The sequence below is a fragment of the Leptinotarsa decemlineata genome, unplaced genomic scaffold (assembly GCF_025532065.1).
Source record: "Leptinotarsa decemlineata unplaced genomic scaffold, Ldec_3_MD MMD2_tig00004307_RagTag_RagTag, whole genome shotgun sequence".
Classification (NCBI taxonomy): domain Eukaryota; kingdom Metazoa; phylum Arthropoda; class Insecta; order Coleoptera; family Chrysomelidae; genus Leptinotarsa; species Leptinotarsa decemlineata.
This window is the reverse complement of record NW_027412606.1, coordinates 6,755,993-6,771,746: the sequence shown is the minus strand read 5'-3', so window position 1 is coordinate 6,771,746 and position 15,754 is coordinate 6,755,993. Positions and strand designations below refer to the sequence as shown.

Here is a 15,754-nt window from a genome sequence, read left to right as displayed (position 1 = left end):
CATCCATCAATTTATGAACCGATACATTTGCTTTGTTTGAAATGAACAATAACAATGAAATTAGGACTATCACATCACGGGTTGAAAAAAACTTATCTTCAACTTTTCATTAGCACTCTTTTGAACTCTTAAAGTCGAAAACGCGCATTTTTCGCTCGAGATTACGACTGTATATCATCAAAGAAGGCAATTTTGCTTTTGTCACGAACTCAGTTCGTAAGAACATTTGTGCAGTTAATTGATTCCAGCCGTGAGAATTACGGTCAAATTGAAGAAGAAAACATTTCCAAATTAAGAATCTGGGGAAACCTCCAAGAATCAATTTCAAAATCAACTCTGTCAGGATATATAGATCATGCACATAAGTTATATTCGAATACAAATTGGAAGAAAGAGCCATTTTGAAATGACTACTTCCACATGAAAAAGTCCATTAGAATATAATACTTTTATATCACTTGTTAGGAATCACATGTTGAAAGGTGAGACCTTGTTATATCTCGTACAAGTTTCGACTTTATTTAGAAAAACCATCACCAATGAGAAATATCGACCACGAGTGGGGAAACATCGACCGAAATTTAAAAAAAATTAAAAACGGAATGAATACCCTTCCTGTATTTACACTAAGTACGCGTTTTTGGCGCAATATCAGCTGCTTTTTTTTTTTTGTTTCTTTTTCTTCCAATTCTTTTTTGATCGGTGTCGAGGTAAAAATTTTGGATTTCTATTTATTTCTTTTGCTTTGTCTAGGTTTAGGTGCAATTCTTCGACTATCCTGTTCTTGATCTCTACTGTTTTGTCTTAATCATCTGTAGCTTCATTGTTATACACTTCTTGTAACTCGCAAGATGATTCGTCAGTGTGCGAAGAAGAGTCTTTAGAATTTTTTGCCTCAATGGCTTTGTCGAATCTCAGGAGTTTTTTTCTTTCTCGTGGAAGTCAAACCACTTGGGCCAGCAACTGGACTTGGGTTTGCCAAAGGTAAAACGTTTTCATAAGTTATCGCAGCTGGTATCTCCATATTATCCTCGATAGCAGTAGGTGAGTCAGGTATTGGAGTAGAATTTTCCTCCTTAAATATATTATTATCTATCGTCCTGTAGTTTTGAAACCATTTATACTTTTTTTCAATTGTAGCTACTTGGTTGTAGGCTTTAGCAAATAATTCTGCAATATATGTAACAGCAATTGTTTCACGACAGTAATTATAGGATTGCAGAGTGAATGTGAGGTAGTCTAAAATGAGCATGACGGAATCATCAGGAAAGACTTTGATAAATTTACAAAAATGATTTAACCATTCAGTAAATAATTTCTCGGTGATCCAACCGGACTTTGAACAGTGATAGATTGAGCCAACTGGGCCATTTTTACTCAATCCTTCCTTCATTCTTTTTCTTTTAAAAACAATGATTGCTGAAACATACTGTCCTGCAGCACTCATATATACAGAAAACTACAGTATTGGTTTGACCTCGCTCTCCACTACTACTGGACTCAACTTGCTTTCTTTCCTTTGGTGCTAGAACACGAGATGATCTGTGCACGGTTGTTATTCCGGTCTCGTCCACATTGTAAATGCGGTCCGGGCGAAAACTTTTTTTTTCCATCAGTGCTGTCACGTTATCATAAAGCACATTTATATCGGCTTTAATAAAAGCTAGTACTCTATTCTTACTAGTCGCTTCTGGCTTTCTTAAGAACAATTGAGGATGTATCCTTAGGAAACCATACAGCCATTCTTTTCCACATATGTACAGTATCGACCACAGGTTGGGGTAATATCGACTGCCGTGATCGATATTACCCATCATAGACATCAAAGTATATTTTCATGAAATATAGTGCCTAACCTCAAAATTGTAATAATGTGAATGGATTAACAATAACACACTAATTAAATTGGTTTGGACAAATTTTCAAAACGATATCTCACAAAAAACTTTATTTCCTGCGGCAAACAATTTATAAAATCTGCGAAAAAACAACTTTATGTTTCATCTATAGACTTGCACGCCGGCCTGATCACATGAATTTTAGGTAGTTTGGCAACTATGTCGCAAAGTGGTAGCACGTATTAGAGTAGTGAAATTACTCTCTACTTTAGAAAAATTGTAGTGGTCGATATTGTTCGCTGGTCGATATTAGACCACCTTCCAATAAATTATAGGAACGCTAAACGAAATAATAAATGAAAGAGTACTAATATGAAATTTCCCTTGCATGGTACACTATCGTTTTCCATGGTGATCTTCCATGGTGATCTTCGGGTTGAAAAAATTCATTATCAATTCCACATCATCACCTTTTTAAACAAAAACACGCATTTCTTGTATAAGACAAGATTTATGCCATCGAAAGAAGTAATTTTCCTCTTGTCACAATGACAGTTCGTAAAAATATCATTACGGTTTATGTGTGATCGATGACTTGTTTATTTTGTAGAAATACATGATCACTATGATGACATTTTCACTAGTTATTTTATTTTCACTACCGGTTTCATGTTTAATCCCATTATCGAGTCTAAAAACTAATTACCTAGTTTTTATACTTGATGGGATAATATTCGATAGTTTGTGAAACATTCTATTGAATGTAGTTTCATTATACTGGTAAGGGTGTATGGAGAATATGTGTGATTGATGACTTGTTTATTTTGTGATTATTCATGATCACTTTAAAGAAATGAATAAAAACACTTTTGTCTAATTACCACTAGTTGATTTTATTTAAACGACCGGTTTCGGGTTTAACCCCCTCTTCAAGTATAAAATTCATGGAGGAATTGTGTATGAGAATGTCTGTGCAAGTTAGATATGTTAGATATGTATTTGCAAATAGACTGTAAAAGTATAAGCCTATACTTTGGGTGTTTGATGATCTCTTGATACTTCTCAGAGACGTATAATTTCCAGTGTTCTGGATTTAAAAAAATAGTTTCAGTCTTGTAGGTGGTTCATGTGAAAATCTGTGAAAACCATAACTCAAGTTGAGGATAATCAATGTTTTCCTTGAGTTTGACATGCGAATTACTGTATGTAGATGGTGCCCAATTCATTAGATTCTTCTGTGAATTTCAGTGATATTGAAGAATAAAAATCTTTTTACTTCAATTGGTTAATGTTATAGACGAACATTCATATTTATACAAATAATACTGATCTATTACTGATCTATACCCTAAGTAGTGTCCAACCGAAACTGGCTTTTACGACTGAAACCTAAACCGAAAACGAATTTCAGCAACGGTCTCAGTTTCGGCCGAAACCGAAACTTTTTTACAAGGATTATGTTTTGAGGGAAGAATAAAGAAAACGTTATTATAATCAGTCAGTCCCTATTTTGTTATCTTTAAATTACAACGTTATACAGTCTTTGACATTTATACTTGTTGATAATCAACACAACAAACCCTTGTTTGAGAAATAATATTAATTGCACCTTTAAAATACTTGAAATAGGTGAGGTGTTTATTTGAGTAGGTGTAAATCGTTCTTTTGAATATTATTGATGGTTTTTCAAAAATATTAAACATTAAATTACTTATTTGAGTTGTTTCCTAATATTTCCTAATATCACAATTGGTACTCGAAATTTATATAATAAATAAAGTAAATCACAAAGTAAGTCACGAGTCACGACATGATTAGGCACGTGGACGCGGCAAAATGTCGTCGTTGTTTGTATGGAATTCAACGCGCCGAACATGACCGATCACAGTGCGGGAACTCCCGAATGCAGTTTCGGTTTTGGTCGTAGTTTCTGCAGGTTTGCCGCCGAAACCGAAACTAAACCGACACCCGTTTTTTTGCCGAAACTCAACCGAAACCGAACTTTCGGTCGGACACTAACCCTAAGATGTTCAAGAGTATGACAAACTGAAAATTAATGAGTGAGACATTTTAACAAAAAATATTGATTTCTGGCAGATATTAATGAAATCTGTCCTGAAAGTGAACAGCATCACGGTGTCTATCCTTTGATTTGAAGAAAGCAATTCATACATATAAGTATTATATTTCTGAAACTTCCTGTATAATGTTACATATTTAAATTCTAGATTAGGCTGTAGATATGAGTAAGTATATTGTTACTCATCTACTCGTATTTTCCGAAATTCTAGACTTTTGAGAAACACAATTTCAATAGATCCTAAGATCATAAATACCTACTAACAAAAATTGATATATAAATATAAGTCGTATCTAATATACTGCAAATGCATGATATCTTGACAAAATTGTATACTTTTCATCGTTACATTTTGCAAATCAACATAACCTGAAACCTCTTTGGATACGCTCATGGTAGAGACCATAATTATCTGCGAATGTTAGACTTTACTATTATTCAACTGAATCGGATGATTCTAACCTGCAAAAACTAGGTACCTACACTCGTACTGGTTCTTATGTAAACTAAGCTTAAAGGTGATCATGAACTCAAGAAGTCACTCGTATTCCTTACTTCGACAAAATGGAACCACACTTGAAAGCGAAGGTTAGTGATAAAATTACTTAGTTAATTTCTTGCATTTATAAGGACACATAACACATTGGACTTCATGGCAGTTACAAACTAATTGAACAATATTAGAAGAATGCTTCAGAAAAGAATGACGGACCAATGAAATTAAAAACAAAATAATAGAAATGATTTTGTTTGTAACAATGAGTTTGAATGATTTGGTGAAATAATAAATTAACGGTAACCTTGCGTTGGTCCGTTCATTGCTACTTTGTGACGCAGTTGCCGGAACTGGTGACTAAACGATTGTAACGGAATTCCCTCGAGTGGCGCCCATGAAAATGTTTTACAGGGTATCGATAGCCTAGAAAAAATAAATATTATTATTTTTTGCCATCACTAGGAAATATTCAAAACAGTTTTTTTCAAAGAACTGGTTGAAAGGTGAAATCATCACTTCTGGCGAAGAATGATTCCAATAATTTACTTTTTGTTAAAAAAACGTGTTTATATTCATCTCACAATATATAAAAAATGATTGAAGCTATTATTTTTAAGAAAAGAAATTACTTATCCAGGACATGTAGGTACGGCTTTTTCAATACTAATGTCGATGGACTAGACTATACTATGAAGGATTTTTTCAATATTTGAAGTATTTGACATGAATCTACAGAACCGTAACAATTGTTTCACTATGCAGTAGCTTTTTCAGGCGTACGCAATAATAAACAGTATCCAACAGCCCTGAAGAAGAGTCTCACAATTGAAGTGTTCAAAGAATACGTTAATCAAAAATATCGTCCAATCCCAACATATGTGGGCTAGGTTAGGTTAGGTCTAAAGTGAGTGCGTCTATTCGACCCTCCACCGCAATCCGCAAGGATTTATTGTGGCCCACACCTATTCACACTCGAACAAATTAACCCAGCTTCTTAACGAAGCCGATTAGTTTGTATGGTGAGTGGTCTTTCAGGTCAGATGGTAAGAGTACGGCTCTGCCGAACTCTCAAAACCTGATTCGGTCCCTAGCGGGGCAGGCACTAAGTATGAGCTCTGCTGTTTCATCATTTTCCAAACAGAGGCGACACACACTATATTCCGACAGTCCCAATCTCTGCATGAATGATTCAAATGACAGTGACCTGTAAGAAGGCCTGTTATATATCGTACTTCATCCCTACTGTAGTCCATCAACTGTTTGGTATCAAGCTTCGAAAGGTGAATGAACGTCTTAGAGTGAGCCAACCCTGAAAGATTTTACTAGAAGTCCATATATTTTCTTGCCATCCAGGTGTTCAATGTTTGTTTGGCAAAGCCTAAAGCGATGATAGGTTCTGGTCCAATGAAGTTGCTTGAAGCCCCCTCCTTTGCAAGGGAGTCTGCAGTCTCATTGCCTTTCAGGTAAGTATGGCCAGCATTCCAGATCAGAGACAATCTGTCAAGTCTTCCTATCGAGGGGAGTTATTTTTGGCAATTTGCTACAAATTCAGACGTTGCTCGGTAGGAGCTAAGAGCTTCCAATACCGCATGACTGTCCAAGAATTTTTTTTTGGACTTGTGTATGAGGTTGGATTCTTCCAATCTCTCCGCACACAATTTAATAGCGTAAATTTCCGCTTGAAATACAATCGCAAAAACACCTATATCAAAAATACCTGTATTTTTTATCCTTCTGTGAACCAACATCTATCTGCTTTTGATATTTCTTTCTCCCGGAGGATTCAGTCCACTCTACTCGGGAACAGTACTTTATGAAGCTGTTAGTAGTTGACAGTTGGAGGCATAAAGTCTGAGATCATTTCTAGAATGCTGTGACTTCCAATATCAACCAATATCAACTTCCAGTGTGAACCAACAGTCTGATGCACTCTGCATTAACATATATGTGACGTTTTGTGAATTTCTACTATGTTCTGAAGTATATTAAACTATAAGCATGATTTATCAAAAACTATTTTCACGGTATTTTTGTGAGGTATTTTTTTTCAATTTACACGATAGTGGGACCAAGTATAGTTTTCTGCATGAAAGGGATTCTTGACGATCTCATTCAACAGCAACTAGTGACAAACTGCACCAGGATTTGAACAATCAGATATTGACCAAATTTTCAATAATTGATTTTTGTTCTCTTCCACTACCTTCTACCACCTTCCACCATTTTGTTAAAAAATCCTGCCAATTTCAATAAATACACAATTCGGTCAGACATCCAAATTTTTCAATATTCTCAAGTCTCCAGTGGTATCTGATTCTGTGGATTATGGAACATGGACCTTATTGTACGTTCTGGTACGAATGATGTGGTTCCTCTAATATATGATAGTGTGGTTGTTATGACCGGTGTCTTCTGCTGTTTCTGTGTGTATTCGGAAGCCACTTTCATAATTTTATCTGGGTGTTCGTTGTCTACCAGCCTCATTGAACGTGTAATTAGTGTTTTGCCACCAAGTGAATTTGTTTTGGGTGTTGATGTGAGTTTGCGCGAACTCACAGTTCACGAAGTACCTTGTCGAAACTGTGACCTACATCGGCCAGACCAACAGGAGAATCATTACACGCAGGGATGAACACAAATTATCAGTGAAGGGAAAAGTCACCACGTCTTCGGTAACTAATGTCAGCCAACTCACGCAACTTCACTTTTCGATTGTTCAAAACGATTTTGTGTTTTCTGGTGTTACTGCCTCATTTGGACGTCCACTGCATTCTGCATCATTGGTGTCTCTACGAACACGTTTAAAGTCAGCAAACCAACGTTTTATTGCTGTTTTTTTCCCCATCAAGAAGCAATTTGAAATGGAAACAGGAAATGTTTTCGATCCATTGTTTTGAAAATAACAGAAGTAGTGTCATACTTAGCACAATAACTCACAAGCTCATGGATAGAGTAGTAGGTTAGGTTAGGTCCAAAGTGAGTGGGTCTATTCGATCCTCCACCGCAACCCGCAAGGGTTTATTGTGGCTCACACCTATTCACACTCGACCAAATAAAACCAGCTCTTCGATGAAGCCGATTAATTTGTATGGCGAGTGGTACGGCTCTGCCGAACTCTTAAAACCTGATTCGGTCCCCAACGGGGCAGGCACAAGGTATATGCTCTGCTGTTTCATCGTTAATGAGGTAGCCGGATAGTCAAGGTGCAAGATTCACACCTTGATACCCGCGACAACCTTCCCATATGAGAGTTTTTGCACGTCAGCAACACTTGACGATGCCTTATATTCGACCGTATCTGTATCTGTAGAGTAGGGAGGGTGAGTGTAGACCCACAGCACTTAGGCAACATGTGACCCATTGTAAATCCTCCCGAAGAGTTGTCCTCCTAGGTCATCGTTCATCCTGTCCTTTCCAGGAAGGTGGACAGGTCACTAGGAGACATCTCTTTTATATTGGCAGGTGTAGGCCAAGACTACCCGAACACACACTCTCTTTGGCAACCTTGAGGTGTCTCACGATAGCCGCGAAGTTTTTGGAAGGTGCAGCGACATTACTGTCATTGCGCGGCTTCTTCAACCTTCTTGAGGTTCCCTCCATAGAGGTGCACAAGTGAGGGAGCTTTCCTACAGGGGCAGCCGGTTCCTTGCCTTTATCCAAGGTGGAGCTCTTGGCGCCCGCCGCAGTAAGTGCCCTTGCTGTTGGAAGTGGAGTGGGGGAGGAGAAGGGTGCACTTATATTTGCTGCCACTCCTGCCTCTTTCGCTCTCTTTCTCCTTCTGGTCTTGGCGCCGCAAATGCGCTCACGCCTTGGTGTTTGTATTACATCACGAGGTGATCTGCTTGTCCAGCCTCATTCCAAGCAGTAGATTGGAGTGGACGTTTCTGTTCATCCCCAGTCACCACCTTAGATTGAGGTAAGCACTTCTGTTCAGCCTCGGGATTGGTTTTTGTTTCTGTTGTTTCTGTTTTTGTGTTTGTTTCATTCATGTGTATTCCCACGAGTAGCAAGGAAAGAGTTGGTCACCTCTGACAGAGCCCCGCATTACCAGAGGTAGGCTGATCACAATGACGTTTCGCCCAGTTCCCCAAGGGGATCTTTCGTAACCGCATATCACCCTGCGGTCATTCAGCTGTCGGCACGATTCCCTACACCTTGCGGGGCCCTGCAACAGTGACAAGAGAAGTAGGTTAGTACTAAATGAAAAATCTGTAATGATATGTGTTACCTATGTGCTAGTCCCGAGACTTTTCAGCCCAACTAGTATGTGGCTTTGGTCTGTCCACTCGAAAGATAAGCCCTATCTTCTTCAGGGTCGTTTCTCAGAGTTACCCTGTCTTCATTCCCCATTTAAATTGATTGCCACAGTGTTTTCGCAATAAGGGTGCTTAATCATTTGGTCTTCCATAATGCATCTAAGATTGTTTTGCATTTGGACTCCAATTTCCTTTGCGGATAAGGTGGGTTCACAATGTATACTACACCACCACACCTTGTATATGCCAACTTTAATAAGGCTTTATGGTATAATTATGGTAGCTTACAATTTTTATATTATGTTACCTGGCTATCTGTCAATATTATTGAATTCTGTCGAAAACTTTCATTCATACTGAAAACCTAATTTGCTCGTGCCACAACTTTCACACACAACTTTCACACACTGTGTAAAATAGAATACTTTCAGCACTTGTTTCACAATATACTCTCATAATATCCCAGGTTGTCCATTACACAATTTTGAAAACCAGATTCTACATATTTTTACCGACGCATTCGTTAGACACAAGTTGTATTGAATTTTCCAGAATAACCATTTGATGATCAATAAATTTCTCGACTCCCAATTAAGGTTTCAGATGGATGAACTATGAAATAACCGGATGTGCAATAATTCCTCATGCCATTGTTCCTTATACAAAAAAGAACGATTAGTGTTTCTGTTATCCAAGTAGGTGAAACACGGTCCGTTTTTATTGAAACATTTTCAAACTTATACTGCAGTAACTTTAGTTACAAATAAAAGTGATAGAAAACATAGAAAGAATGATGTTGCTATAATGTGTGGGTGAAGAATTATGCTGATTGGTTCCGTGGTTCCTCTAATATATGATAGAGTGGTTGTTATGACCGGTGTCTTCTGCTGTTTCTGTGTGCATTCGGAAGCTACATTCATAATTTTATCTGGGTTTTCGTTGTCTACCAGCTTCATTGAACATGTAATTAGTATTTTGCCACCAAGTGAATTTGTTTTGGGTGTTGATGTGAGTTTGCGCGAATTCACAGTTCACGAAGTACCTTGTCGAAACTGTGACCTACATCGGCCAGATCAACAGGCGAATCAACATACGCAGGGATAATCACAAATTATCAGTGAAGGGAAAAGTCACCACGTCTTCGGTAACTAATATCAACCAACTCACGCAACTTCACTTTTCGATTGTTCAAAACGATTTTGTGTTTTCTGGTGTTACTGCCTCATTTGGACGTCCACTGCTTTCTGCGGTGTCTCTACGAACACGTTTAAAGTCAGCAAACCAACGTTTCATTGTTGTTTTTTTCCATCAAGAAGCAATTTGAAATTGAAACAGGAAATGCTGTTGATCCATTGTTTTGAAAATAACAGAAGTAGTGTCACACTTAGCACAATAACTCACAAGGTCATGAGTAGAGTAGTAGATTAAGTTAGGTCCGAAGTGAGTGGGTCTATTCTATCCTCCACCGCAACCCGCAAGGGTTTATTGTGGCTCACACCTATTCACACTCGACCAAATAAAACCAGCCCCTCAACGAAGCCGATTAATTTGTATGGCGAGTGGTACGGCTTTGCCGAACTCTAAAAACCTGATTCGGTCCCCAGCGGGGCAGGCACAAGGTATATGCTCTGCTGTTTCATCGTTAATGAGGTAGTCGGATCTAATTTGCTCGTGCCACAACTTTCACACATTGTGTAAAATATAATACTTTCAGCATTTGTTTTACAATATACTCTCATAATATCCCAGGTTGTCCATTACACAATTTTGAAAACCAGATTCTACATATTTTTACTGACGCATTTGTTAGACACAAGTTGTATTGATTTTTCCAGAAGAACCATTTGATGATCAATAAATTTCTCGACTCTCAATAAAGGTCTCAGATGTATGAACTATGAAATAACCGGATATGCAATAATTCCTTACGCCATTGTTCCTTATACAAAAAAGAATGATTAGTGTTTCTGATAGTTATCCTCATCCACGTCGGTGAAACACGGTCAGTTTTTATTGAAACATTTTCAAACTTATACTGCAGTAACGTTAGTTACAAATAAAAGTTGTAGAAAACATAGAAAGTTTCATTTCTCTTTTCTTCATTATGATTTCCTATCACGTAGTAACAACGGCTACCTCCATCAATTCATTGAAAGAGTTGGTTTTATTAGAAAACAAGCTATCAATGTACTGATGACATTGTAAAACTGTTGAGAGGCTTTTTACTACGAATTGCTTTTTATAAATAATAACTTGCTTGCTTGTCTGAGTTTGTTCTGGTCTCATTTTCAGTCTGGGTGACAAGGTCTTTTTTGTCGGAACTTCTGTCGAAGGGCACCAGTATTTATGATCCAGGGCTCATTCAATTCGGAATGACTAGCAACTTTTTGAAAAATTTCATGGGGAGCTCGAAAAAATTGCAAAAGTTATAAACAATTTAGTTAAAAATAAGGGAAGGTTTGGTTTTTTACAAATTTCTCGAAAAATAATGAAGACATCCAAAATTTGAAAATAGATCCTTAAAGAGGAGGCAATTTCCAAAAAAGTCCCACCTCCCGGAACTCTATCACCAATATTTATAATTTTAATTTAGAGGCTAAAATAGCGCTAAAAGTGGGCGATTCGCGTCCCGCACTGAAAACCTCAAATTCTGTTCACTTCTTGGAGTTTTTCTTGAAAGCCTTCAACAAAGATTCCCGTTGGAAAAATTAAAAAATTTTGATTTTATACTTTGTCATTGATAATCAAAGACGTTAAAAAGTGAAAAATTCAATCGAAGCAATGAAAAAAAAAATTTTAATATTCAAATTTATTCGTTTTCACATTATTTAAAGTTACATAAAAATGAGTCTCCATCATTTTTAGATACATTTGTTTGAAAAATTGTTATAAACAAATGTATTGTTTATAAGATACTTTAAATATTTCTTGGGGGATTTTTATCAGTGATGAATATTATGATTTTTGAAAACAAAATCTTTCCTGAATTTTTTTTTCAATGCCCAAGAACATATTTGTTGATTAACAATTTTTTTGCTATTAAATGAAAAAAAAACAACCATGTGTCAAGGTGGGACTTTTTTTAGAAAATTTCCTCCTCTTTAGGGATCTTTTTTCGAATTTTGGATATCTTCAAAAAACCGAACCTCCCCTTTTTTACTAAATTGTTTATAACTTTTGCAATTTCTTCGAGCCCCTCTTGAAATTTTTCAAAAAGTTGCTAGAGGCCATTCCGAATCGAATGAGCCCTGGATTATAATTTTCGGTGACCTTGGACATAAGTTCCAAAAAAAGAATCTTGTGACCCCGACTATGCCACCTTCACACAAATTGGCGAGTACTATTTTATAACTTTTCATGGCTTCGAACGTAAACATACCAATATTTTATTAACTTACCTATGAAATGTCACACCGAAAAAAAGCTTTATTTTTGTTTGCACTGAGTAATATAAAAACACACTAAAACGAAACAATGAACCATTTTGGTTCAGGAAATTGAACGTTTAATGCCTTTTCACATGTAATACGCTATGATTTATCACACTATGAGTTTACCATACGTCAGTCGTTACTTGAGGAGTTGGGTGCTTATTTCCTTGATTTCTATTTCTATGGTTTTATCAGACCGCACAGAAGACTGGGTAGACATTTCTACTAATACATCACGTTTTTATATTTATCAAGCCGTTTCAGAATAGCACATTGATTTCAAAAACTCAGAGAGTTCTAAATTATTCACAAACTGAAACACTTGATCAGTTATAACTTATCCAAGATAGCATGTATTGTTAGAAACGCGTCGTGATCATTTTGGTTATCAATTTCGCAGATGGCTGGCTGATATGAATGATAAGATTGATTATTACATTGCTGACACTCATAAGTACTCTGTTTTTGATATTCTGTCACAAAGTTTTTGCTCGTGTAGTTTTCCTCATGCATTTAAAAAAGAAAGTATATAATGTCACGAAACCAAAAACCGTTGACCCTTCCGAACAAGGTGAGTTCATAAAATGATATGTCATTTGGATTTTTTTTTTCACTGAGGTGAATTCAAAATATGGCTCACTTTTGAACAAAGTTGGTGCCCAGAACAATAATGTTCATATTCATTTTTACCCCATTCAAGAAAATGAGCTAATATCTGCAACTATAAAACTAAAGGACAAACTAACATCAGGTCCAGATATGATTCCATCATTTTTGTTAAAGAATTGTGCAGGGGCATTAGCAAAACCTTCAACAAGAATTTTGAATTAATGTCTGATATCTGGAACATTTCCAGAAATTTGGAAATTAGCTAAAATTTGTCCTGTATACAAAAGTGGTGAGAAAGCATATACAGAGTGGTCCAACGAAAAGTATGCACCTTGCTCTTTTCCTTTTTTTGTAACTTAACGCAAAAACGCATTTTAGATGTATTTTTTTACCTGTGCCTTCAACCCCCTAGCGAGGGTGAGTAACAACCCTAAAATTTCAAATAGAAAGTGGGGTCGAGTGATATATCATTTGAAAGGGCACAAAAATATCTTTCCAATGATACCTGATTTGTTGTAATTCACTCAAACATATAGGTATTATGAAGAAAAACAACTAAAACCCAGTACTTTGAAATGTGTAATTGACTTAGTAGAATCCTACTTCAGCAAGTGCTAAAAATGTGACCCATTTGCTTCTATACAATAATACAGATTTTATTCAAATCTATTCCTAACATTCTGTAGCATATCAGGTGTTATACTTCTGCACTCTGCTGTAATTCGTTGGCGAAGATCTTCTATGGACTCGGGCTGCATAGCAAAACATTTATTTTTCAAATGTCTACAAAGGAAACAGTCCAAAGGCGATAAATCAGGTGACCTGGCAGGCCATTCGATGGAGCCTATCCTTCCAATCCACCGTCCAGGAAACCGGTCATCTAAAAACTCTCTTACCGGAGCAACATGGTGAGGAGGTGCTCCAACTTACTGGAAATGAAGCCGATCATCATTATGATTTTGGTGATTTTCAACTATTTCTGTTATGAGAGGATCAATTGTATCTTCAAGCATGTTCAGGTAGACCTCACCAATTAAATTCCCAGGAATAAAAAGTGGCCCTACGATATGACTACCTAAAATGCCACACCAGACATTGATTTTTTGAGGGTACTGGGTATGGATCTCTCAGAATAAGTGTGGGTTACTGTCATTCCAGTAATTGCAATTATGCCTATTCACAGCTCCATTAAAAAAAATGCACTCTCATCGGAAAAGCACGTGTTGAATGATAGGTGCGGATCATCAATTAGTAGATCGCTCAGTTGGTCAAAAAATTGCAGCCTTCTATCAGGATCATCTTCATTGAGTTCCTGTACTAATTTGATTTTGTACGGATGAAATGTATGGGCTTTTAATATCCGTATTATGGACGAACGGGAGACACCTGAGGCTGCAGCAATTTGACGGGTACTTTGAATATGATCCAATTCAACATGTCCCAAAACAGCGACTTCCACTGCTTCATTTCTGATCGGTTTCCGTGGCTGGTGTTTCACATTACAGACAGATCCGGTATCGACAAACTTTTGGACTAACTTGGCAACGTACACATTCACATTTTTCTCGGGATGACTGTTATTGAAGAGGCGAGCAGTAAGTCTAGCACAACTATTATGTTGATAATAAAGTTTAACAATTTCAACTCGTTCAGGAATGGAATGAACCATTTTTACAGTAAAGTTGAAATAATTTCAATAGTAACCGTACTGAATCAATGAACGTTTGCCTAAATTATTTTTGTACACTTATCTGCTGTTGTTATTTGAACCAAAAAACGCACGAGAGAAATTGAGGAATGTAGTAGTGATAAAAATGCCGTTTTTTCCGCATTTTCATTAACACCAAAAATATCGAGTAAATGTTCTTGCTTTTTTTATAACTATTCAACTAAATACAATAAATTAGGTATCATTAGAAAGAGAATTTTGTGCCCTTTCAAATGATATATCACTCGACCCCACTTTCCATTTGAAATTTTAGGGTTGTTACTCACCCTCGCTAAGGGGTTGAAGGCACAGGTAAAAAAATACATCTAAAATGTGCCCCCCTCAAAAGCAAAATTGACCTGTCCGAGCATTTTTGCGTTGAGTTACAAAAAAAGGAGAAAAGCAAGGTGCATACTTTTCGTTGGACCACTCGATATAGAGAATTACGTATTTATTTTATTTTTTAATTTTTGAGATTATTTTATATAATCGCATATATGCATATGTTCAACGGCAACTATCTCAACATCACCATGGATTTGTTACTAATCGTTCAACTGTTAGAAATCTAGTCATTATTACTCAATTTATTTCCGAAGCATTAGATAACAATGGCCAAGTTGATGATACACGGATTTCTCTGAAGCATTTGATAAAATTGATCATGGTGTCTTGCTCAACAAACTAATGGGTTTCGGTTTTTCAAATTCTGCCTGTCAGCTGATGCAATTCTATCTGACATGTAGAAAACAATTCGTGTTCTATAACGGTTGTAACACTAGAACATATATAGCTTCTTCTGGTGTACCTCAGGGCTCCAACCTAGGTCCTCTGTTGTTTTTATTGTTTATTAATGACTTATGTGAAAGTTCAGCTTGTGAGCGGTTATGCTTCGCGGATGACTAGAAATTATTTTCTACAATTAAGGAAGTTGGTGATTGTGTGAATCTTCAATCTCAATTAGAATTTCTTGTTGCTTGGTGCAGCAGTAATAAATTGAAACTCAATGTGGAAAAATGTAAAGTAGTGAGTTATAGTCGTAAAATGGAGGTTTATACATTTCCGTATGTAATACAGGATTCAGATCTCCTGAGATGTAAAGGGATCAAAAACCTAGGAGTAATATTCGACCATAAATTAACATTTGGTAGACATATTTCACAAAAAATTTCAGAATATTTGAGGGCTTATAGTTTCATTGTTGGAAATTGCAGAAACTTTCATAATATTGAAGCTATGAAGCTGTTGTATTTCACCTACGTACGTTCGAAGATAGAAGATGCAAGTATCGTCTGGAATCCATTCTATGAGATTCATAACATAGTCATTGGAAGAG

At 36.6% G+C, this 15,754-nt stretch overlaps 1 protein-coding gene across 3 annotated transcripts in view; it reads left to right on the top strand.

The window, feature by feature from the left end:
* The window catches only part of LOC111510619 (phospholipid-transporting ATPase ABCA3), a 122,688-nt gene that overhangs the window by 22,069 nt on the left and 84,865 nt on the right, over positions 1–15,754 (top strand). Inside the window, exon 1 of one of the 3 annotated variants that reach the window (XM_074178877.1) lies at positions 4,358–4,506. The exons of 1 other annotated variant lie outside the window; for it this stretch is intronic. In XM_074178877.1, the coding sequence (XP_074034978.1) occupies positions 4,443–4,506 (64 nt within the window). In that variant the 5' untranslated portion in view covers positions 4,358–4,442. Of the gene's footprint in view, positions 1–4,357; positions 4,507–12,515; positions 12,673–15,754 lie in introns of those variants that run through there. One more of the 3 variants, XM_074178876.1, reaches the window with a different exon arrangement.